At 43.6% G+C, this 24,948-nt stretch overlaps 1 protein-coding gene across 1 annotated transcript in view; it reads left to right on the top strand.

Moving 5' to 3' along the window:
* frmd3 (FERM domain containing 3) overlaps positions 1-24,948 on the top strand; it is a 147,914-nt gene that overhangs the window by 39,522 nt on the left and 83,444 nt on the right. Inside the window, exons 4-7 of the mRNA XM_064975209.1 lie at positions 13,395-13,473; positions 18,512-18,609; positions 20,493-20,616; positions 22,465-22,552. Of these exons, the coding sequence (XP_064831281.1) occupies positions 13,395-13,473; positions 18,512-18,609; positions 20,493-20,616; positions 22,465-22,552 (389 nt within the window). The remainder of the gene's footprint in view (positions 1-13,394; positions 13,474-18,511; positions 18,610-20,492; positions 20,617-22,464; positions 22,553-24,948) is intronic.

The raw sequence follows: 24,948 nt of genomic DNA, 5'->3' as shown, positions 1-24,948 counted from the left end.
CTCAATCGCTCTCTGTCTGTCTGTCTGTCTGTCTGTCTGTCTGTCTGTCTGTCTCTCTCTCTCTCTCTCTCTCTCTCTCTCTCTCAGTATCTCAATATTTCTCTCAATATATATGTCTCTCAATATCTCTCTCTCTCATTATCTCTCAATATTTCTCTTAATATATGTCTCTCAATATCACTCTCTCTCTCTCTCACTCTCTCAATATCTCTCAATATTTCTCTCAATATATATCTCTCAATATCTCTCTCTCAATCTCTCTCTCTCTCTCTCAATCGCTCTCTGTCTGTCTGTCTGTCTGTCTGTCTGTCTGTCTGTCTGTGTCTGTCTGTCTGTCTCTCTCTCTCTCTCTCTCAATATATATATCGCTCTCAATATCTCTCTCTCTCAATCTCTCAATCTCTCAATCTCTCTCTCCCCCCCTCTCTCTCTCAATCTCTCTCTGTCTTTCTCTCCCTCTCTCTCTCTCTCTCTCTCTCTCTCTCTCTCTCTCTCTCTCTCTCAATATCTCTCTCTCTCTCAATATACAGTGCCTTGCGAAAGTATTCGGCCCCCTTGAACTTTGCGATCTTTTGCCACATTTCAGGCTTCAAACATAAAGATATACAACTGTATTTTTTTGTGAAGAATCAACAACAAGTGCGACACAAATCATGAAGTGGAACGACATTTATTGGATATTTCAAACTTTTTTAACAAATCAAAAACTGAAAAATTGGGTGCGCAAAATTATTCAGCCCCTTTACTTTCAGTGCAGCAAACTCTCTCCAGAAGTTCAGTGAGGATCTCTGAATGATCCAATGTTGACCTAAATGACTAATGATGATAAATACAATCCACCTGTGTAGCCTAGTGGTTAGAGCGTTGGACTAGTAACCGGAAGGTTGAGAGTTCAAACCCCCGACCTGACAAGGTACAAAATCTGTCGTTCTGCCCCTGAACAGGCAGTTAGCCCACTGTTCCCAGGCCGTCATTGAAAATAAGAATTTGTTCTTAACTGTCTTGCCTGGTTAAATAAAGGTTAAAAAAAATCAAGTCTCCGTATAAATGCACCTGCACTGTGATAGTCTCAGAGGTCCGTTAAAAGCGCAGAGAGCATAATGAAGAACAAGGAACACACCAGGCAGGTCCGAGATATCAGACCACTGCAAATCTACCAAGACCTGGCCGTCCCTCTAAACTTTCAGCTCATACAAGGAGAAGACTGATCAGAGATGCAGCCCATGATCACTCTGGATGAACTGCAGAGATCTACAGCTGAGGTGGGAGACTCTGTCCATAGGACAACAATCAGTCGTATATTGCACAAATCTGGCCTTTATGGAAGAGTGGCAAGAAGAAAGCCATTTCTTAAAGATATCCATAAAAAGTGTTGTTTAAAGTTTGCCACAAGCCACCTGGGAGACACACCAAACATGTGGAAGAAGGTGCTCTGGTCAGATGAAACCATTGGCAACAATGCAAAACGTTATGTTTGGCGTAAAAGCAACACAGCTCATCACCCTGACCACACCATCCCCACTGTCAAACATGGTGGTGGCAGCATCATGGTTTGGGCCTGCTTTTCTTCAGCAGGGACAGGGAAGATGGTTAAAATTGATGGGAAGATGGATGGAGTCTGCAAAAGACCTGAGACTGGGACGGAGATTTGTCTTCCAACAAGACAATGATCCAAAACATAAAGCAAAATCTACAATGGAATGGTTCAAAAATAAACATATCCAGGTGTTAGAATGGCCAAGTCAAAGTCCAGACCTGAATCCAATCGAGAATCTGTGGAAAGAACTGAAAACTGCTGTTCACAAATGCTCTCCATCCAACCTCACTGAGCTCGAGCTGTTTTGCAAGGAGGAATGGGAAAAAATTTCAGTCTCTCGATGTGACATACCCCAAGCGACTTACAGCTGTAATCGCAGCAAAAGGTGGCGCTACAAAGTATTAACCTCTTACATCTATGGGGGCGCTATTTCATTATTGGATAAAAAAACGTGCCCGTTTTAAGCGCAATATTTTGTCACAAAAAGATGCTCGACTATGCATATAATTGGTAGCTTTCGAAAGAAAACACTCTGACGTGTCCAGAACTACCAAGATATTTTCTGTGCGTGCCCTAGAACGTGAGCTTCAGGCAAAACCAAGATGAGACGGCATCCAGGAAATGAGCAGGATTTTTGAGGCTCTGTTTTCCATTGTCTCCTTATATGGCTGTGAATGCAAGAGGAGTGAGTCAACCCTTTCTGTCGTTTCCCCAAGGTGTCTGCAGCATTGTGATGTATTTGTAGGCAGATCATTGGAAGATTGACCATAAGAGACCACATTTACCAGGTGTCCGCCCGGTGTCCTGCGCCGAAATTGGTGCGCAAAAGTCAGCTGCCAGTATTTTTCCATGCGATTCAGAGAGGAAAGCAAGCTTCCACGAACGATATATCAATGAAGAGATATGTGAAAAAACACCTTGAGGATTGATTACAAACAACGTTTGCCATGTTTGGTCGATATTATGTAGTTAATTCGGAAAAAGTTTTACGTTGTAGGTGACTGAATTTTCGGTTCGTTTCGGTAGCCAGATGCAATGTAGAAAACGGAACGATTTCTCCTACACACAGACGCTTTCAGGAAAAACTGCGCATTTGGTATGTAACTGAGAGTCTCCTCATTGAAAACATCAGAAGCTTTTCAAAGGTAAATGATTTTATTTATTTGGTTATCTGGTTTTTGTGAAAATGTTGCGTGCTAAATGCTACTCAAAATGCTATGCTAGCTTTGCACAAATTACACAAATTAGTCAATTTCTATGGTTCAAAAGCATATTTTGAAAATCTGAGATGACAGTGTTGTTAAGAAAAGGCTAAGCTTGAGAGCAGACGCATTATTTTCATTTTATTTGCGATTTTCAGAAATCGTTAATGTTGCGTTATGCTAATGAGCCTGAGGCTTTAGTCACGATCCCGGATCCGGGATGGGGAGTTCCAAGATTAACTTAAGGGGGCTGAATAATTTTGCACGCCCAATTTTTCAGTTTTTGATTTGTTAAAAACGTTTGAAATATCCAATAAATGTCGTTCCACTTCATGATTGTGTCCCACTTGTTGTTGATTCTTCACAAAAAAATACAGTTTTATATCTTTATGTATGAAGGCTGAAATGTGGCAAAAGGTTGCAAAGTTCAAGGGGGCCGAATACTTTCGCAAATCACTGTATATATCTCTCTCAATTCAATTCAATTGACTTTATTGCTCTGTTTTTTTGTTAATTCTTTCCAATGTGTCAAGTAATTATCTTTTTGTTTTCTCATGATTTGCTTTGGTCTAATTGTGCTGCTGTCCTGGGGCTCTGTGGGGTCTGTTTGTGTTTGGGAACAGAGCCCCAGGACCAGCTTGCTTAGGGGAAGGTTTGGGAATCGCTTCCTTTTAGGTGGTTGTAGAATTTAACATCTCTTTTCTGGATTTTGATAATTAGTGGGTATCGGCCTAATTCTGCTCTGCATACATTATTTGGTGTTCTACGTTGTACACGGAGGATATTTTTTGCAGAATTCTGCATGCAGAGTTTCAATTTGGTGTTTGTTCCATTTAGTGAAATCTTGGTTGGTGAGCAGACTCCAAACCTCACAACCATAAAGGGCAATGGGCTCTATGACTGATTCAAGTATTTTTAGCCAGATCCTAATTGGTATGTTGAATTTTATGTTCCTTTTGATGGCATAGAATGCCCTTCTTGCCTTGTCTCTCAGATCGTTCACATATCTCTCTCTCTCAATATCTCTCTCGCTCTCTTTCTCTCAATATCTCTCTCAATATCATTCTCTCTCTCTCTCTCTCTTTCTCTCTTTCTCCCAGAGCATAAATTAATCAAGAAACTATTACTCATGCGCTCAGCTCTTGAACATGTGCAATAGAAGAGAAAGGGAGGGAGAGGAAGAGAGAAAAAGGCAGATAGAGAAAGAGGGAGTTTGGATGAAGAGAGAGGGAGTACGGGTGGAGAGAGAGGGAGTACGGATGGAGAGAGAGGGAGTACGGGGGCAGATGGAGAAAGAGGGAGTTTGGATGAAGAGAGAGGGAGTACGGATGGAGAGAGAGGGAGTACGGATGGAGAGAGAGGGAGTACGGGGGCAGATGGAGAAAGAGGGAGTTTGGATGAAAGAGAGGGAGTACGGATGGACGGATGGAGAGAGGGAGTACGGGGGCAGATGGAGAAAGAGGGAGTTTGGATGAAGAGAGAGGGAGTACGGATGGAGAGAGAGGGAGTACGGATGGAGAGAGAGGGAGTACGGGGGCAGATGGAGAAAGAGGGAGTTTGGATGAAGAGAGAGGGAGTACGGATGGAGAGAGAGGGAGTACGGGGGCAGATGGAGAAAGAGGGAGTTTGGATGAAGAGAGAGGGAGTACGGATGGAGAGAGAGGGAGTACAGATGGAGAGAGAGGGAGTACGGGGGCAGATGGAGAAAGAGGGAGTTTGTATGAAAGAGAGGGAGTACGGATGGGAGAGAGGGAGTACGGATGGAGAGCACGGATGGAGATGGATGGAGATGGAGAGGGAGTACGGGGGCAGATGGACGGATGGAGAGAGAGGGAGTACGGATGGAGAGAGAGGGAGTACGGGGGCAGATGGAGAAAGAGGGAGTATGGGGGCAGATGGAGAAAGAGGGAGTACGGGGGCAGATGGAGAAAGAGGGAGTACGGGGGCAGATGGAGAAAGAGGGAGTACGGGGGCAGATGGAGAGGGAGATGGTGGCAAAAAGAGAGATCAGATTGGATGAGAAAAGAAGACGAGGGAGAGATGAGATATGTATGGAGTTAAAGATAGACAGAGAACTTGTAAGGGAAGTGTACAGTATAGACAGAATGTGGGAGTGATTGAGAGGATGAGACAAAAGGATGGAGGGTGGGCTCTTGATATGTCTGAGCTGAACTGACACTTCCCATATCCCTCTGGCGAGTTTCCTTCACACATTAGGTGTGTGTGTGTACGTGTGTGTGTGTGCGTGCCTACTTATGTGTGTGTTTGGCAGTAGGGTCCTCTGGAAATGTTGTTAAATATCACTCTGTTCCTCAAGACTCAGGAATAAGCAGCTTAGGTTATTTAGGATCTTTGCGTTTATTATTATTTATCTTCTGTCTGTTTCTCCAGATACTGAGAGAGAATTCAGCTGGTGTTTACGGGACCGTCAGTCAGCTCAGCCAGCACTGGCACTCAGTGATGACTTCCTCCTGTATTTCAACCTATCAATCATGGGGTGGGTCCCAAATGGCACCCTATTTCCACATATAGTGGACGCATAGGGCTCTGGTCAAAAGTAGTGTACTATACAGTATAGGGAATAGTGGTACAAGTTGGGACGAAACCCCTCCATCATGTATGTCTTCTTCGCTGTCCTCTTTGGGCGAGAATTATGAAACATCACTTTATAGGACTTCAAGTTCAAAGCAAACAAATACTTGTGTCCTCCAGGGTCATTTTTCACTCTAAATGCTCTCTCAATTCAATTTCAATTTAAGGGCTTTATTGGCATGGGAACGTGTTTACATTGCCAAAGCAAGTGAAATAGATAATAAACAAAAGTGAAACAAACAATAAAAAATGAACAGTAAACATTACAATCACAAAAGTTCCAAAAGGATAAAGACATTTCAAATGTCATATTATGTCTATATACAGTGTTGTAATGATATGCAAATAGTTAAGTGCAAAATCAAAAATAAATCAACATAAATATAGGTTGCATTTACAATGGTGTTTGTTCTTCACTAGTTGCCCTTTTCTTGTGGCAACAGGTCACATATATTGCTGCTGTGATGCACACTGTGGTATTTCACCCAATAGATATGGGAGTTTACCAAAATTGGATTTGTTTTCGAATTCTTTGTGGGTCTGTGTAATCTGAGGTAAATATGTGTCTCTAATATCGTCATACATTTGGCAGGAGGTTAGGAAGTGCAGCTCAGTTTCCACCTCATTTTGTTGGCAGTGTACACATAGCCTGTCTTCTCTTGAGAGACAGGTCTGCGTTTCTCAATACAAAGGCTATGCTCACTGAGTCTGTACATAGTCAAAGATTTCCTTAAGTTTGAGTCAGTCACAGTGGTCAAGTATTCCAACTCTCCTTCCGTGGCCTCCAACTGCTCTTAAATGCAAGTAAAACTAAATGCATGCTCTTCAAACGATCGCTGCCCGCACCTGCTCACCCGTCCAGCATCACTACTCTGGACGGTTCTGACTTAGAATACGTGGACAACTACAAATACCTGTGTGTCTTGTTAGACTGTAAACTCTCCTTCCAGACTCACATTAAACATCTCCAATCCAAAATTAAGTCTAGAATCGGCTTCTTATTTCGCAACAAAGCATCCTTCAAACATACCCTCGTAAAACTGACCATCCTACCGATCCTCGACTTCGGCAATGTCATTTACAAAATAGCCTCCAACACTCTACTCAACAAATTGGATGCAGTTTATCACAGTGCCATCCATTTTTGTCACCAAAGCCCCATATACTACCCACCACTGCGACCTGTAAGATCTCGTTGGCTGGCCCTCGCTTCATACTCGTCATACAGTCAAACCCACTGGCTCCAGGTCATCTATAAGTCTATGCTAGGTAAAGCCCCGTCTTATCTCAGCTCCCTGGTCACCATAGCAGCACCCACCCGTAGCACACGCTCCAGCAGGTACATCTCTCTGGTCACTCCCAAAGCCAATTCTTCCTTTGGCCGCCTTTCCTTCCAGTTCTCTGCTGCCAATGACTGGAACAAACTGCAAAAATCTCTGAAGCTGGAGACTCATATCTCCCTCACTAGCTTTAAGCACCAGCTGTCAGAGCTGCTCACAGATCACTGCACCTGTACATAACTCATCTGTAAATAGCCCATCCAATCTACCTCATCCGTATACTGTATTTTTTTTTTATCTTGCTCCTTTGCACCCCAGTATCTCAACTTGCACATTCATCTTCTGCACATCCTACCATTCCAATGTTTAATTGCTATATTGTAATTACTTTGCCACCATGGCCTATTTATTGACTTACCTCTCTTATCCCACCTCATTTCCACATGCTGTATATAGATTTTTCTACTGTATTATTGATTGTATGTTTGTTTATTCCATGTGTAACTCTTTGTTGTTGTATGTGTCAAACTGCTTTGCTTTATCTTGGCCAGGTCGCAGTTACAAATGAGAACTAGCCTACCTGGTTAAATAAAGGTGAAATAAATATAAATAAATAACATTCCGCCATTGTGTACTCTCTGTTTAGGGCCAAATAGCATTCTAGTTTGCTCTGTTTTTTTTGTTGATCCTTTCCGATGTGTCAAGTAATTATCTTTTTGTTTTCTCATGATTTGGTCGGTTCTAATTCTGTTGCTGTCCTGGGGCTCTGTTTGTGTTTGTGAACAGAGCCCCAGGACCAGCTTGCTTAAGGGGCTCTTCTCCAGGTTCATTAATCTGTAGATGATGGCTTTGTTATGGATGGTTTGGGAATAGCTTCCTTTTAGGTGGTTGTAGAATTTAACGTCTCTTTTCTGAATTTTGATCATTTGCGGGTATCGGCCTAATTCTGCTCTGCATGCATGATTTGGTGTTTTACATTGTACACAGAGGATATTTTTGCAGAATTCTGCATGCAGTCTCAATTTGGTGTTTGTTCCATTTTGTGAATTCTTGGTTGGTGAGCAGACCCCAGACCTCACAACTAGAAAGGGCAATGGGTTCTATGACTGATTCAAGTATTTTTTGCCAGATCCTAATTGGTATGTCGAATTTGATGTTCCTTTTGATGGCAAAGAATGCCCTTCTTGCCTTGTCTCTCAGATCGTTCACATCTGGAAGTTACCTGTGGCGCTGATGTTTAGGCCGCAGTATGTATAGTTTTTGTGTGCTCTAGGTCAACGATGTCTAGATGGAATTTGTTTTCATGGTCCTGGCAACTGGACCTTTAATGAAACACCACTATTTTTGTCTTACTGAGATTTAACTGTCAGGGCCCAGGTCTGACAGAATCTGTGCAGAAGATCTAGGTGCTGCTGTAGGCCCTCGTTGGTTGAGTACTGAAGCACCAGATCATCAGCAAATAGTAGACATTTGACTTCAGATTCTAATAGGGTGAGGCCGGGTACTGCAGACTGTTCTAGTGCCCTCGCCAATTCGTTGATATGTATGTTGAGTGTGGGGCTTAAACTGCATCCCTGTCTCACCCCCCGGCACTGTGAAAATAAATGTTTGTGTTTTTTGCCTCTTTTAAACACACACTTGTTGTTTGTGTACATGGATTTTATAATATCATATGTTTTACCCCCAACATCACTTTCCATCCATTTGTATAGCAGACCCTCATGCCAAATTGAGTAGAAAGCTTTTTTGAAATCAGCAAAGCACGAGAAAACTTTGCCTTTGTTTTGGTTTGTTTGTCAACTGGGTGTGCAGGGTGAATACGTGGTGTGTTGTAAGATAATTTGGTAAAAAGCCAATTTGACTTTTGCTCAGTACATTGTTTTTGCTGAAGAAATGTATGAGTCTGCTGTTAATGATAATGCAGAGGATTTCCCCAAGGTTGCTGTTGACGCATATTCCACGGTAGTTATTGGTGTCAGATCTCCCCAAGGAGACGTGGGTGTGGAGTCAGGCGCAGGAGATACAAGTTCCGAAGGAAAAGGGTGTTTATTTAAATTGAATTGAATTGAATTTGTTGTTGCCTAGATTTCCTCACTACTTTCCTTCCATCTATAGCATTTCTTAATATTATTCAGTTCCTTTGGCTTTGATGCCTCATGATTGATCATAGCTCTGTTCAAGTAGACTGTGATTTTGCTGTGATCTGACAGGTGTGTCAGTGGACTGACTGTGTATGCTCTAAGAGACTCAGTGATAAAGTAGTCTACAGTACTACTGCCAAGAGATGAACTATAGATGTACCTACCATAGGAGTCCCCTTGAAGCCTACCATTGACTATGGACATACTCAGCGTCCGACAGAGCTGCAGGAGTTGTGAATGTGACCCATTTCTATTTGTTATGTTGTCGTAGTTGTGTCAGGGGTGGCGTATGGGGGAGGGAATGTTGTCACCTCCAGGTAGGTGTTTGGCCCTCTGTGTGCTGAGGGTGTCAGGTTCTTGTCCAATTCTGGCATTTAGGTCGCCTCAGACTAGTACATGTCCCTGGGCCTGGAAATTGTTGATCTCCCCCTCTAGGATGGAGAAGCTGTCATCGTTAAAGTATGAGGATTCTACTGGGGGGATATATAGGTAGCACACATTGAGGACATTTTTTTCTGTTGAGATCATTTCCCTATTCATTTCTAGCCAAATGTAAAATGTTCCTGTTTTGATTAATTTAATAGAGTGGGTTAGGTCTGCTCTATACCAAATGTAGGATGAAAATGTCTGTATTTCCAATTTCTTTGATGAAGTCTGGGTTCCTGCTCATTAGGCCAAAGGCAGAAGACCTCAGACCTTGTATATCCCAGGATGAGCTTTGTCTTCCATAGTGTCTAGTGTTGTTTTTGTGTCGTTTAGGCCCAGACCATCACAGTAGGTGTGAGCAGAGCATGTTGAGCATCTGATACACACCTCTTAGGTGGCAGGATGGGGCTTGGGTGGGTTTAATAGTGGGGGTTGGGCCTGTTGCTTTGCTCACGGCCTGGGCATATGTCCTGTTGTCATGTTGAGGTCCTTGCCGCAGGGGCCAGGGGTATGGGATGGATAGAAGGGTTATAGGTCTGATATGGGGGAGGCCTATAAAGGGTGTGGCCAGGTTTTGCTTGGGGTGGTCTTAGCTGGTTGGGGTGTGGCTGGTGATGCTGTAGTCTGGGTGTAGGTCCTCTTGGCGTGGGTTCTCTCGCTGCAGGTCCTTCAGGAGGGGGTCTTGCAGGTCTGGGAGGGTGTCTCGCTGGTCTGGGCGGGGTGTCTGTTGCTCTGTTGCTCCTGTGTGAGGTGCTGAGGCTATGGTTGAGGGTGACGTCCTTCAGGGTCTTGGTAAAAGCTGGGATTGCTGCCTTGTAGAGGTGGACCTGGTTGGAAAGGCTGTTCAAGTCCAGGGTGGAGTGGTGGGCCAGGTTGACATTAGGTTTTGAGGCACAGTCTCACAAAATGCTTGCATTCACCTGCTGTATGGTGGCAGGTTGAAAGTATTTTCATGGTAGCAGGGTGGAGTTGGAGGAAGTGGAAGATGCTTTTTCATTCACTCCCTTGAGTGCTGTGGCTACCCTTTCCTGCTGGGCCTTCAGGTAATTTGTGTCCGTGTGAATGATGATGAAGCTGGGGGACCCTAGTCTGTCCTCTGACAACAACATGCAGGGCATGCCCAAACACAGGGCATGCCTAGTGTTTGGGCACAAGAGTTTAGCCACTTTGTGTTTGGGAAAAAGTTTTCCTCAGATGTGTGCGGGTCGTCAAAAGAGCTATCAGGGGAGCTGACATGAGGGCTGTTAGGACAGGGTGGGGTCTGTTACGACGGGGTGGGGTCTGTTGGGAAGGGGTGGGGTCTGTTGGGAAGGGGTGGGGTCTGTTAGGACGGGGTGGGGTCTGTTGGCTTGGTGGGTCCTCTGTTGTCTGTCCCATTGTGGTGTTGAGGTTGTGGTCCAGGTCTGAGGTGGGCTGTTCTGCTGGCTTGTCTGGGAGAGTGTCCTGCTCTCTGTCACACCTCAGCTTTGTCACCTCTTCATTCAGTGCCATGTGTGCCCCTTTAAGTTCTCTCACCTCAGTCCGTAGAGCAGCCAGCTCTCTCAGACAGCCGTCCATCTCCACCTTCTGCCCTCCGGCTCTTGTTGTGGGGTTTTGTTGTGCTGGTCTGTTTTGTGAATTTGTAATTTGTTCTGTCTGGATTGTGTGGACTATCTCTCTGAGCTCCACCATGTCTCCCTCCAGCTCTGTAAATGTATCCCTCTCAATGATGGAGGAGCAGTGTAGTTGTGAGACCTGGGTGTGTTCAATGCTGGGGGGGGGGGGTCTGCAGAACAGTTTGAAGAGGTGTGATCAGACTCACTCAGGATGGGGGAGTCGTCACAGAGAGAGAGATTTTACCTGCTGTGCTCTCTTTGATCCCGTAAGTCCTGCTGGAACTGCTTGAGGAAGTCCTGCACCATTACTGTCCCAGACTTGTACACGTTGACAGAGGTTTTTTCAATTTCCTCAATGTGTAGTATTGTGAGTTTCCACCCGGGACAATAGGCTCTCTCTTGACTTAAGGGTCGTGTACTCTTATAACACTGTGCCATGCCAGGTCTGTGTTAATATACCACTGTGCCATGCCAGGTCTGTGTTAATATACCACTGTGCCATGCCAGGTCTGTGTGGAACATTAAATAGCTTACATTCTCCTGTAGCAGTCAGCAAATAGTGTCTCTGGATTGTCATTGAGGAGCTTTATTTTGTATTTATTCCGTTCAGTGTTATTTTTAATATCCATGGGGTACTGTATTGTAATGAACTCTGCCCAGGGATAAGCCTTGGGGGCTTGAAAGGCCTCTGCACTGGGTGGGGGGAGCTGTGAAACTCTCCTGCCATTGTTAAGCTCAAGAATTTTCACACCTCTCACTTCTCACTTCAGTGCTAATTGAAGTTGCAGCCAGGTCAGTTCTGTCCTAGCAGCTTGGTAGCTTAGTAGCCTTATTTATTTAGCTTTATATTACACAATTAGAGATTATTGTCTTTTACTTTTTGACTTCAGAAGTAGGTTTAGACTGAACATTAATCACTCATTGAGTTAGAGGCGTGGCCATGCATACCTCCAACTCAATCATCAAGTTTGCGGACGACACAACAGTGGTAGGTTTGATTATACCAACAACGACAAGACGGCCTACAGGGAGGAGGTGAGGGCCCTCGGAGTGTGGTGTCAGGAAAATAACCTCACACTCAACGTCAACAAAACAAAAGAGATGATTGTGGACTTCAGGAAACAGCAGAGGGAGCACCCCCCTATCCACATCGATGGGACAGTGGAGAGGGTAGTAAGTTTGAAGTTCCTCGGCATACACATCACGGACAAACTGAATTGGTCCACCCACACAGACAGCGTTGTGAAGAAGGCGCAGCAGCACCTCTTTAACCTCAGGAGGCTGAAGAAATTTGGCTTGTCACCAAAAGCACTCACAAACTTCTACAGATGAATGAATCTAGAGCATCCTGTCGGGCTGTATCACCGCCTGGTACGGCAACTGCTCTGCCCACAACCGTAAGGCTCTTCAGAGGGTAGTGAGGTCTGCACAACGCATCCCCGGGGGCAAACTACCTGCCCTCCAGGACACCTACACCACCCGATGTCACAGGAAGGCCATAAAGATCATCAAGGACATCAACCACCCGAGCCACTGCCTGTTCACCCCACTATCATCCAGAAGGCTTAGTCAGTACAGGTGCATCAAAGCTGGGACCGAGAGACTGAAAAACAGCTTCTATCTCAAGGCCATCAGACTGTTAAACAGCCACCGCTAACATTGAGTGGCTGCTGCCAACACACTGACTCAACTCCAGACACTTTAATAATGGAAATTGATGGGAATTGATGTAAAAATGTATTACTAGCCACTTTAAACTATGCCACTTTTTGTTTATATACCCTACATTACTCATCTCATATGTATATACTGTACTCTATACCATCTACTGCATCTTGCCTATGCCGTTCTGTACCATCACTCATTCATATATCTTTATGTACATATTCTTTATCCCTTTACACTTGTGTGTATAAGGTTGTAGTTGTGGAATTGTTAGGTTAGATTACTCGTTGGTTATTACTGCATTGTCGGAAATAGAAGCACAAGCATTTCGCTACACTCGCATTAACATCTGCTAACCATGTGGATGTGACAAATAAATTTTGATTTGATTTGTGTTGGATGGTATTTCCAGGTTCCTCTGTGTTTCTTCTGCAGGTGTTGGTTTGTTAGAAGTTTTTCACGATAGTCTTTGGTAGTAAAAGTCCATTCAGGAAATTTTGTGCGAAATCAAGGTTTTAGGTTTGCAATTTTGATTTGGATTGAAGGTTTTGATGTTGAGGTTAATATCCTATATAAGAGCCTTGCGAACAAATTTAAGTTTATCTACATTTATCCAACTCGCATTCTATCTGTTTGCAGAAGAACTCAGGAGCCCATGAGAAAATATAGTTAGAAAAGCACACTGGTTCATCTTTTACTCATTAGTGTGTGAGAGTGTGTGTGTGTGAGTGTGCGTGCGTGAAAGAGTCCTGCTCATCGCTAGCAGTTAAATACCTCCTCTGTGAGTATGAATAATTACAGTCATGATCATTAACAAATGAATGATCAAAAATAGTCTCACTCTGTCTTTCTTCTCTCTCTTTCTCTCTCTATTTTCTCTCTCTCCCTCTTGTCTCTCCTCTCTTCTTCCCTCTTTCATCTCTTTTCTCACACTTTCTCATGTTTGTTTTTAACAGCTCAGCAGCCCTACACAATGTGCTTCCGGGTCAAATTCTACCCTCACGAGCCAATGAAGATCAAAGAGGAGCTCACCAGGTAGTGTGACCTTGATGCTGATTGGCTAGAGAACACTTGTCATTCATTCCCTACAGTATGACTGGTTCCTAACATTATCTGAGGCTGTCTAAGCGAGCAGACAGGAGGGTATTTGATGATGGCCTTTTCTGGTTCTATTTCATGGACAATTTGGCAAGCGATGCTGGGATAACTGCTGCTGTCTCCCAGCCCTGCCGGAAATGTACATGTTAAAAACGTATTGGAAATACAAATATTATACACTTACACATTTTATTGTAAATCAAATTTAATTGTAACATGTTAAAAACGTATTGGAAATACAAATATTATACACTTACACATTTTATTGTAAATCAAATTGAATTGTAACATGTTAAAAACGTATTGGAAATACAAATATTATACACTTACACATTTTATTGTAAATCAAATTGAATTGTAACATGTTAAAAACGTATTGGAAATACAAATATTATACACTTACACATTTTATTGTAAATCAAATTGAATTGTAACATGTTAAAAACGTATTGGAAATACAAATATTATACACTTACACATTTTATTGTAAATCAAATTGAATTGTAACATGTTAAAAACGTATTGGAAATACAAATATTATACACTTACACATTTTATTGTAATACAAATTGAATTGTAACATGTTAAAAACGTATTGGAAATACAAATATTATACACTTACACATTTTATTGTAAATCAAATTGAATTGTAACATGTTAAAAACGTATTGGAAATACAAATATTATACACTTACACATTTTATTGTAAATCAAATTGAATTGTAACATGTTAAAAACGTATTGGAAATACAAATATTATACACTTACACATTTTATTGTAAATCAAATTGAATTGTAACATGTTAAAAACGTATTGGAAATACAAATATTATACACTTACACATTTTATTGTAAATCAAATTGAATTGTAACATGTTAAAAACGTATTGGAAATACAAATATTATACACTTACACATTTTATTGTAAATCAAATTGAATTGTAACATGTTAAAAACGTATTGGAAATACAAATATTATACACTTACACATTTTATTGTAATACAAATTGAATTGTAACATGTTAAAAACGTATTGGAAATACAAATATTATACACTTACACATTTTATTGTAAATCAAATTGAATTGTAACATGTTAAAAACGTATTGGAAATACAAATATTATACACTTACACATTTTATTGTAAATCAAATTGAATTGTAACATGTTAAAAACGTATTGGAAATACAAATATTATACACTTACACATTTTATTGTAAATCAAATTTAATTGTAACATGTTAAAAACGTATTGGAAATACAAATATTATACACTTACACATTTTATTGTAAATCAAATTGAATTGTAACATGTTAAAAACGTATTGGAAATACAAATATTATACACTTACACATTTTATTGTAAATCAAATTGAATTGTAACATGTTAAAAACGTATTGGAAATACAAATATTATACACTTACACATTTTATTGTAATACAAATTGAATTGTAACATGTTAAAAACGCTTTCTACCCATCTTTGCTTTCAACAAACACCTGAAAAGCTGTTTTCGCTCGAGACATGACCCTCAGCAGTTGTGTATTGCAGACAGCACAGAGAAGTCTTAGGAACTGCTCAGTGTTTTTATGATCTGGTGAGATTGACCAAAGGTGAAGGTGAGAGTGAAAGAGAGAGAGTGGGGCTTTGTGATTACACACTCTCACGCATTTTCAGTGATTACTGTGATCATTATAAACCTGTTCTCCCAGCATGCTGCATGCTCTCCATCTGAGATGTGAAGCATCTCTATATCCCTCCCTTCAGATGCTCCTTCTTAGTGATTTTCATATCTGGCTGTTGTGTAAAGTGCTATTTGACATGGAGGTAAGAGCACCATTAGCTCCAGACGTAAAGTGCCGTGGAACAAGAGTTTGAGAGTCTAGGGGTAAGGGGGTGGAGAGGGGACCTCTAGGGGCAGAAGTAAGGGCTCTCAAACCCCAAACAGCAGCATTAGAGCATGGCCATTAGTGACGCATGGCGCTGGTCACTGGAGCATACACAGAGGCCTCTGAGTCTAAACTCTCTCGGTGTCTAACATGATGTAGTACGCATCAGAGTGTGCTATGGAGGTCTACATCACCCTAGAATTCACCATTCTATGGTCTGCATGGTCTCAGAGCCACTTGGAAATGTGTCTGACTGAGTATACTGAGTATCAGTGCAGTAAATATATTCCAGACTATTACATATAAAATACAGTAATGAAATACAGTAATGTAATACAGTAATGAAATACGGTAATGTAATACAGTACAAAAAAAATGCATTACTGCACATGCATTTCATAGAAGATTCTATATTGGATTGTATTCGTTCTACTAGTCTGTGTAGTGTTTCTGGTTGCAACAGTGGCTGTGTTGTTGTGGATCAATGTGCTGTCCCCATAGTAATCTGAGTGCATGGTTGACTTCACACATTCAACCACACGACAAGTCATAGAAAGAGAGCCAGAGGACAATAGTTAGAGATAGTTACATCACAGAGAAAAGAGTAACAGAGTCTTTGAGAAGAGGAGATATGAAGTGTGTTACAGACATACTACATTTGAATGGATGTTATGTTAAAGAGAATGTCCACACAGATTTTAAAGTTTGTTTTAGAGAGAGCTGAGGACATAGTGCTAGTCTATTATTGGAAAGAGGAATATTTCCTTGTGAATATGGGTAGATGTTATTAATCTGTCGGTAGCTCTAGTTATACCAGACAGCCTCTATAAATAAACCCATTCAGACGCTGTCGGCTTTTTAGTTCCATTGAATTTTTCATGTTTTTCTTTTAATCGGCCTTGCTCGGGTTTAGTCCCTGCGTCTGTGGGTGAGTGTGTGCCGTCTGTGTGTGTGTATTAGTACAAGTTGAGTCAGTGTTCTTTGTGTGCGTGCCCGCGTGCTTGTTTCTGACGTGATTATGTAGGTTGTCAGTTGCCTCTGGAAGTTTTCTGGACAATGACACTCCGTAGTTTCTATGGTACAGATGTCTATGGTTTTTCTTCTTCTCTCCAGTAACAGGGGACACATTTGCACAAGTAATAACTGTTGAAGCAGTGTCCATTGTAACTGTGGTAGAGGTCGCCATGGTAACCGATCTCTTGTAGGGGTGATTCCCATAGCAACTGATCTCGGAGTGGTATAATTAATGGCACACTGGTTTTGGTGGATGTGGATACTGTCTTTATGGGTCATGACATGGTTCTACCACCATACAATGTTGTTTATAAATTATACTTGTGTTGAAGACCATTCATGTCATGTAAAGTGTGACAATTATGATGATGAAGTTTCATCATTAGTTTGACAGTACATTCAGAAAGTATTCAGACCCCTTGACTTTTTCCACATTTTGTTACTTTATAGCCTTATTCTAAAATGGATTAAATAGTTTTTTCCCTCATCAATCTACACACAATACCCCATAAGGACAAAGAATAAAATGGGTTTTTGAAATTTGAGCAAATCTATTAAAATAAAAAAACTGAAATATCACATTTACATAAGTATTCAGACCTTTTACTCGGTACTGTTGAAGCAACTTTGGCAGCGATTACAGCCTCAATTCTTCTTGGGTATGACGCTACAAGCTTGGTACACCTGTATTTAGGGGGTTTCTCTCATTCTTCTCTGCAGATCCTCTCAAACTCTGTCAGGTTGGATGGGGAGCTTCGCTGCACAGCTATTTTCAGGTCTCTCCAGAGATGTTTGATTGGGTTCATTTCTGGGCTATGGTTGGGCCACTCAAGGAGATTCAGAGAATTGTCACGAAGCCACTCCTGCATTGTCTTGGCTGTGTGCTTAGCGTTGTTGTCCTGTTGGAAGGTGAACCTTTGCCCCACTCTGAGGTCCTGAGCACTCTGGAGCAGGTTTTCATCAAGGATCTCACTGTACTTTGCTCCGTTCATCTTTCCCTCGATTCTGACTAGACTCCCAGTCCCTGCTGCTGAAAAACATCCCCACAGCATAATGCTACCACCACCATGCTTCACTGCAGGGTTGGTGCCAATTTTCCTCCAGATGTGACGTTTGGCATTCAGGCCAAAGAGTTCAAATTTCGTTTCAACAGACCAGAGAATTTTGTTTATCAGTTTTAATCAAAAATAACAAACCGGGTGTTTTCTAGCATACACTGTTCCGCTCCTGGTGTGAGAGTCCTTTAGGTGCCTTTTGGCAAACTCCAAGCGGGCTGTCATGTGCCTTTTACTGAGGAGTGGCTTCTGTCTGGCCACTCTACTATAAAGACCTGATTGTTGGAGTGCTGCAGAGATGGTTGTCCTTCTGGAAGGTTCTCCCATCTCCACAGAGGAACTCGGAAGCCCTTCTCCCCCGATTGGTCAGTTTTGCTGGGCGGTCAGATACAGAAAGAGTCTTGGTGGTTCCAAACTTCTTCCATTTAAGAATGATGGATGCCACTGTGTTCTTGGGGTTACCTTCAATGCTGCAGACATTTTTTGGTACCCTTCCTCAGATCTGTGCCTTGACACAATCCTGTCTCATGGCTTGGTTTTTGCTCTGACATGTACTGTTAACTGTGGGACCTTATATAGACAGGTATGTGCCTTTCCAAATCATGTCCATTCAATTGAATTTACCACAGGTAGACTCCATTCAAGTTGTAGAAACATCTCAAGAATGATCAATGGATGCAAGATGCACCTGAGCTCAATTTTGAGTCTCATAGCAAAGGGTCTGAATACTTATGTAAATACTTCTTTATTTTATTTTTTATTTTTTATAAATGTGCACAAAAAAATCCGATTGGGGAATATATTGTGTGTAGATTGATGAGGGGGAAAAAAGTACTTTAATTAATTTTAGAATAAGGCTGTAATGTAACAAAATATGGATAAAGGTATGGGGTCTGAACACTTTCCAAAGGCACTTTATGCATTCAGCAAGGCAGGCTATAGTGTATCTTGAGTAACCATGTGTCTATAAGCAGGCACACTATCTGTGGTTGACCCCTGTATGCGTCTCTGTGCAGGTATCTACTCTATCTGCAGCTGAAGAGGGACGTCTACCACGGTCGTCTCTTGTGCCCCTTCGCTGACGCAGCCTACCTGGGGGCCTGTATTGTACAGGGTGAGCCCCGCTGTGACATCAAAACTCTCATTTACATGCACAGGAATGAACAATAGATGATACCTGGCTCATTAGTACGAGTACCTTCTCAATCGATCTGAACCCCGGCCCTACTCTCCAAGCTGAGATCTCTCATCCCTACTCAAACGCTTCCGGCAGCAGAGCAATACAACTTGAGAGAAGAAATGCAACCAGAGTAATACAACATGACAGCAGCCCAGAGTAATACAATCTGACAGCAGCCCAGAGTAATACAACCTGACAGCAGCCCAGAGTAATACAACCAGAGTAATACAACCTGACAGCAGCCCAGAGTAATACAACCTGACAGCAGCCCAGAGTAATACAACCAGACTAATACAATCTGACAGCAGCCCAGAGTAATACAATCTGACAGCAGCCCAGAGTAATACAACCTGACAGAGTAATACAACCAGAGTAATACAACCTGACAGAGTAATACAACCTGACAGCAGCCCAGAGTAATACAACCAGACTAATACAACATGACAGCAGCCCAGAGTAATACAATCTGACAGCAGCCCAGAGTAATACAACCTGACAGCAGCCCAGAGTAATACAACCTGACAGCAGCCCAGAGTAATACAACCTGACAGCAGCCCAGAGTAATACAACCAGCAGCCCAGAGTAATACAACCTGACAGCCCAGAGTAATACAACCTGACAGCAGCCCAGAGTAATACAACCTGACAGCAGCCCAGAGTAATACAACCTGACAGCAGCCCAGAGTAATACAACCTAATACAACCTGACAGCAGCCCAGAGTAATACAACCTGACAGCAGCCCAGAGTAATACAACCTGACAGCAGCCCAGAGTAATACAACCTGACAGCAGCCCAGAGTAATACAACCTGACAGCAGCCCAGAGTAATACAACCTGACAGCAGCCCAGAGTAATACAACCTGACAGCAGCCCAACCTGACAGCAGCCCAGAGTAATACAACCTGACAGCAGCCCAGAGTAATACAACCTGACAGCAGCCCAGAGTAATACAACCTGACAGCAGCCCAGAGTAATACAACCTGACAGCAGCCCAGAGTAATACAACCTGACAGCAGCCCAGAGTAATACAACCTGACAGCAGCCCAGAGTAATAGACCTCAACACTTAAGCTGACACACATCCAACCATCCCTGAACAACTCCACGGTGCCAATTAACAGCACAGTGAGAGGCTCAGGCTGGTAGTGTTTGATGTGGGTTCCAAAAGGATTGAACTATGTCATATCACTAACTAATCCCCATGTCTGTTACAACATACAGTATATATTAGCCCCTACTCTTTTGACTGGCTGGGCTCCCTAGAGAGGAGAATATGATGAAGTGAGCTGAGGTAGCTATGGATGCGTCCCAAATGGCGCCCTGGGAAAAGTAGTGCACTAAATAGGGTATAGGGTGCCATTTGGGACACAACCTAACTGACGTAGTTAAAGCACAGGGCCTCCTGCTGGTCGTTATCAGTACTGCTGTTTAATGAGAAGGAGTCCCCATGTATACTTTGTTAGGCTGTTAGTAAAGTGATGTGTGTTACCTGCAGGATAAGCCTGTAATAAAGCTACAGGTACATTGCACTGCTAACCGTTTTATAACACTCTGTGAACGGTTTCATAACCCTCTGCTAACCATTTCATAACCCTCTGCTAACTGCTTCATAACCCTCTGCTAACCATTTCATAACCCTCTGCTAACCATTTCATAACCACTGCTAACCGCTTCATAACCCTCTGCTAACCATTTCATAACCACTGCTAACCATTTCATAACCCTCTGCTAACCATGTCATAACCCTCTGCTAACCATGTCATAACCCTCTGCTAACCATGTCATAACCCTCTGCTAACCATGTCATAACCCTTCCCAGCTGAACTAGGGGACTATGACCAAGACGAACACCCGCCAGACTACATCCAAGACTTCAAACTGTTCCCCAAGCAGTCGCTTAAACTGGAGAGGAAGATCATCGATATTCACAAGAACGAGCTGAGGTATTGTGGGATTTGTAGTCTAACAACTACAGTGTCTAACAACTACAACACTGAAACACCTTGACACCTGAATACAACAGCATCCACTGTAAACACTAAGTTGGCATCATGACATCAGCAGAATTTTACTCAGATTTTACTGACTTCCTCTCTTCTTCTTCTCAGCTGCTATTAAACAGAAATAGGGTCCCAGATGGTTTTACAACCTTCTGAATTTTTCGCTACACCTGCATTTTATCATTCTTTGCCAGCACATCATAAATAGTGCAAACACCACTGAAGCGAAACTGTAAAACACATCATCGACTCCAGCAGCTGATCTATCCATATCTCTGACATACAGACACACATGTACAGAAACAGACACATGTACAGACACATTTTTTTATTTTACCTTTATTTTTCCAGGCAAGTCAGTTAACAACAAATTCTTATTTTCAATGACGGCCTAGGAACAGTGGGTTAACTGCCTGTTCAGGGGCAGAACGCCAGATTTGTACCTTGTCAGCTCGGGGATTTGAACTTGCAACCTTTCGGTTATGAGTCCAACGCTCTAACCACTAGGCTACCCTGCCGCCCCCATACAGACACATGTACAGAAACACATACAGACACATGGAGACACATACAGACACATGTACAGAAACACATACAGACACATGGAGACACATACAGACACATACAGACACATGTACAGAAACACATACAGACACACATACAGACACATGCAGACATATACAGACACATGCAGATACATACACTCACACATACACATACATAAAGCCACTGCTGATCCCATGTCCCTGTCCCAAATGATGTAATGTGGCTGGCTGGGACCAGAGGGCTGGATGGGACCAGAGGGCTGGCTGGGACCAGAGGGCTGGCTGAGACCAGAGGGCTGGATGGGACCAGAGGGCTGGCTGGGACCAGAGGGCTGGCTGGGACCAGAGGGCTGGCTGAGACCAGAGGGTTGGCTGGGACCAGAGGGTTGGCTGGGACCAGAGGGCTGGCTGGGACCAGAGGGCTGGCTGGGACCAGAGGGCTGGCTGGGACCAGAGGGTTGGCTGGGACCAGAGGGCTGGCTGGGACCAGGGGGCTGGCTGGGACCAGAGGGCTGGCTGGGAGCAGAGGGCTGGCTGGGACCAGAGGGCTGGCTGGGACCAGAGGGCTGGCTGGGACCAGAGGGTTGGCTGGGACCAGAGGGCTGGCTGGGACCAGAGGGCTGGCTGGGACCAGAGGGCTGGCTGGGACCAGGGGGCTGGCTGGGACCAGAGGGCTGGCTGGGAGCAGAGGGCTGGCTGGGAGCAGAGGGCTGGCTGGGACCAGAGGGCTGGCTGGGACCAGAGGGCTGGATGGGACCAGAGGGCTGGCTGGGACCAGAGGGCTGGCTGGGACCAGAGGTTCGGCTGGGACCAGAGGGTTGTGTTTACAGGCGTTATAATATAAACTGAGACTCAGGCAGGTTGATTTAGAGCCAACAGCAGAGAAGCAGCATGCGTCACCTAGGTGCTTTGCCAAGCACCACTTCAACTAATGAACATAAGCAAAGACTCATTACTCCAAATACAAGCTGCTGAGCAAAATCTCTGGTAATCTAGAGATGGGCTAACACTGAGCTAACGACAACAAGAGAAATGTAAAGCTAGCATTAGAATATCCTTCTACATTATAGTTATATTTCTCAGACATTACTTTAGTACTGACAGACATGATTTGTGTTTATGGAGCACTCACCTCAAACACAAAGTGGTTTCTATTGGGGTAATAACTGTGCCCCATGTCTGTTACACCCATGGTGTTCAACCAGCCTGGAGGTTTGCTACTACTAACTGTTCTCCTGTCCCACAGGGGGCAGTGTTCTGCTGTGGCCGAGCTTCATCTCCTCCAGAGGGCACACAACCTGGAGACATACGGAGTGGACCCTCACCCCTGCAAAGTACCGCACACCACTTCTCCCTCGAACTCTCACCTTTATTTTCCATGTCCTTTATTCCAGTGTAGCAACTGTGACTTAGAATCAATGATTTTACAATTGATTAAACAGCTTGTATTGAGTTGTCAGTCCACATTGACATGTAGTCCGCTCACATCAAACATTCAAACCAATTTGATTTAAATTTCTCTGCCAATAGTTGTTGTGATCGAGACTGTGTTACTCTGCTTCCCTCTCATCCTCTCTGGCTGAGTTTACACAGGCAGACAAATTCTGATCTTTTTTTCACAAATTGGTCTTTTGACCAATCAGATCAGCTCCAAAAAATAGTCTGATATGAAAAGATCTGATGTGATTGGTCAAAAGACCAATTAGTGGAAAAAAATATCAGAATTGTGCTGCCTGTGTAAACGCAGCCAGTGACTCACTGTGTGAATGGGAAACTCTGACAGCCATGGTATCAAAGCACTCTAAGCTGATTAAAGGAGATATTTAATTTATTTTGTTTGAGGATTCGCTTATCTGTTCTGCTTCTGTCATAAAACCTTTTCATTCAGGAATGAACTGCAGCTGTGGCTTAAACCTGAGTCAGTGTATCACCATCCATTTACTGCAGCCAGAGAGGAAGAGAGGGGAGCAGAGGAACAGTTTCCATCACAGCTGTCATGTTCCACTCATTAAGAAACACACTGTCCAAGCAGAAGGAGACCGAGTTCAACAGATAGACAAACCATCCAATCAGAAAGAAAAAGGATGGAGTGTGAAATCAACAATGATTGAAAGAGAAATTGAAATCAATTTGGTTTGAAGGTTTGATGTGAGCAGACTACATGTTTACTGTGCTGCATAGGGAGGTTGCGTGTGGTGATACAGTAGTTACAGTAGTATACTCTTGGCAGGAATCTACTGTATGAAATATGCTTTGGTTCATATGTTATCAAGAGGATTATTTATCATACGTTCCCATGGATTTGAATTATCTGTACATTTGACATACATTTGGATTGTAGAAGTCTGTTATGAACTTGAGTGAAGACCCAAAAGCGGTTTTAACAGAAAACAGAGTTCTTTAATGAAAATACAGGAATGGCATAAATCCTCTTCCAACGTTGTCAGCGGAACAAAAAGAACGTTAGTATAGTGCAGGATGCTCCTGCCAGGCAGACTCCGACAGGACAGGACAAGGTGGAAGCAAACGAGACGACAGCTTGCTTCTGGCATCAAAAAACACAAACAAGAATCAGACACTGAAAGTAGCAGGAACAGAGAGAGAAATAGAGACCTAATCAGAGGGGGAAGAGAGAACAGGTGGGGAAGAGTGAAAGAGCTAGTTAGGGCAGATGTAGAACAGCTGAGGAATGAGAGACAGAGAAGGTAACCTAAAAAGACCAGCAGAGAGAGAATGAAGAGAAAGGACAGGAACAGACATAACAAGACATGACAGTACCCCCCCCCCCCCCACTCACCGAGCGCCTCCTGGCGCACTCGAGGAGGAAACCTGGCGGCAACGGAGGAAATCATCGATCAGCGAACGGTCCAGCACGTCCCGAGAGGGAACCCAACTCCTCTCCTCCCAATCCACTAGGTACTGATGACCACGGCCCCGAGGGCGCATGTCCAAAATCTTACGAACCCTGTAGATGGGTGCGCCCTCGACAAGAATGGGGGGAGGGACGAGCGGGGCGCGAAGAACGGGCTTAACACAGGAGACATGGAAGACCGGGTGAACGCGACGAAGATAGCGCGGGAGAAGAAGTCGCACTGCGACAGGATTAATGACCTGGGAAATACGGAACGGACCAATGAACCGCGGGGCCAACTTGCGAGAAGCTGTCTTAAGGGGAAGGTTCTGAGTGGAGAGCCATACTCTCTGACCGCAACAATATCTAGGACTCTTGGTCCTACGCTTATTAGCGGCCCTCACAGTCTGCGCCCTATTACGGCAAAGTGCCGACCTGACCCCCTTCCAGGTGCGCTCGCAACGCTGGACAAAAGCCTGAGCGGAGGGAACGCAGGACTCGGCGAGCTGAGATGAGAACAGCGGAGGCTGGTACCCGAGGCTACACTGAAAGGGGATAGACCGGTAGCAGACGAGGGAAGCGAGTTGTGGGCGTACTCTGCCCAGGGAGCTGTTCTGACCAAGACGCAGGGTTACGAAAAGAAAGACTGCGTAAAATGCGACCAACAGTCTGATTGGCCCGTTCGGCTTGACCGTTAGACTGGGGATGAAAGCCGGACGAGAGACTGACGGAAGCCCCAATCAAACGGCAAAACTCCCTCCAAAATTGAGACGTGAACTGCGGGCCTCTGTCGGAAACGACGTCAGACGGAAGGCCATGAATTCGGAAAACATTCTCGATAATGATCTGAGCCGTCTCCTTAGCAGAAGGGAGCTTATC

This window comes from Oncorhynchus masou, chromosome 1, assembly GCF_036934945.1.
Source record: "Oncorhynchus masou masou isolate Uvic2021 chromosome 1, UVic_Omas_1.1, whole genome shotgun sequence".
Taxonomy (NCBI): Eukaryota; Metazoa; Chordata; class Actinopteri; order Salmoniformes; family Salmonidae; genus Oncorhynchus; species Oncorhynchus masou.
This window is presented reverse-complemented; position numbering and strand designations above follow the sequence as displayed.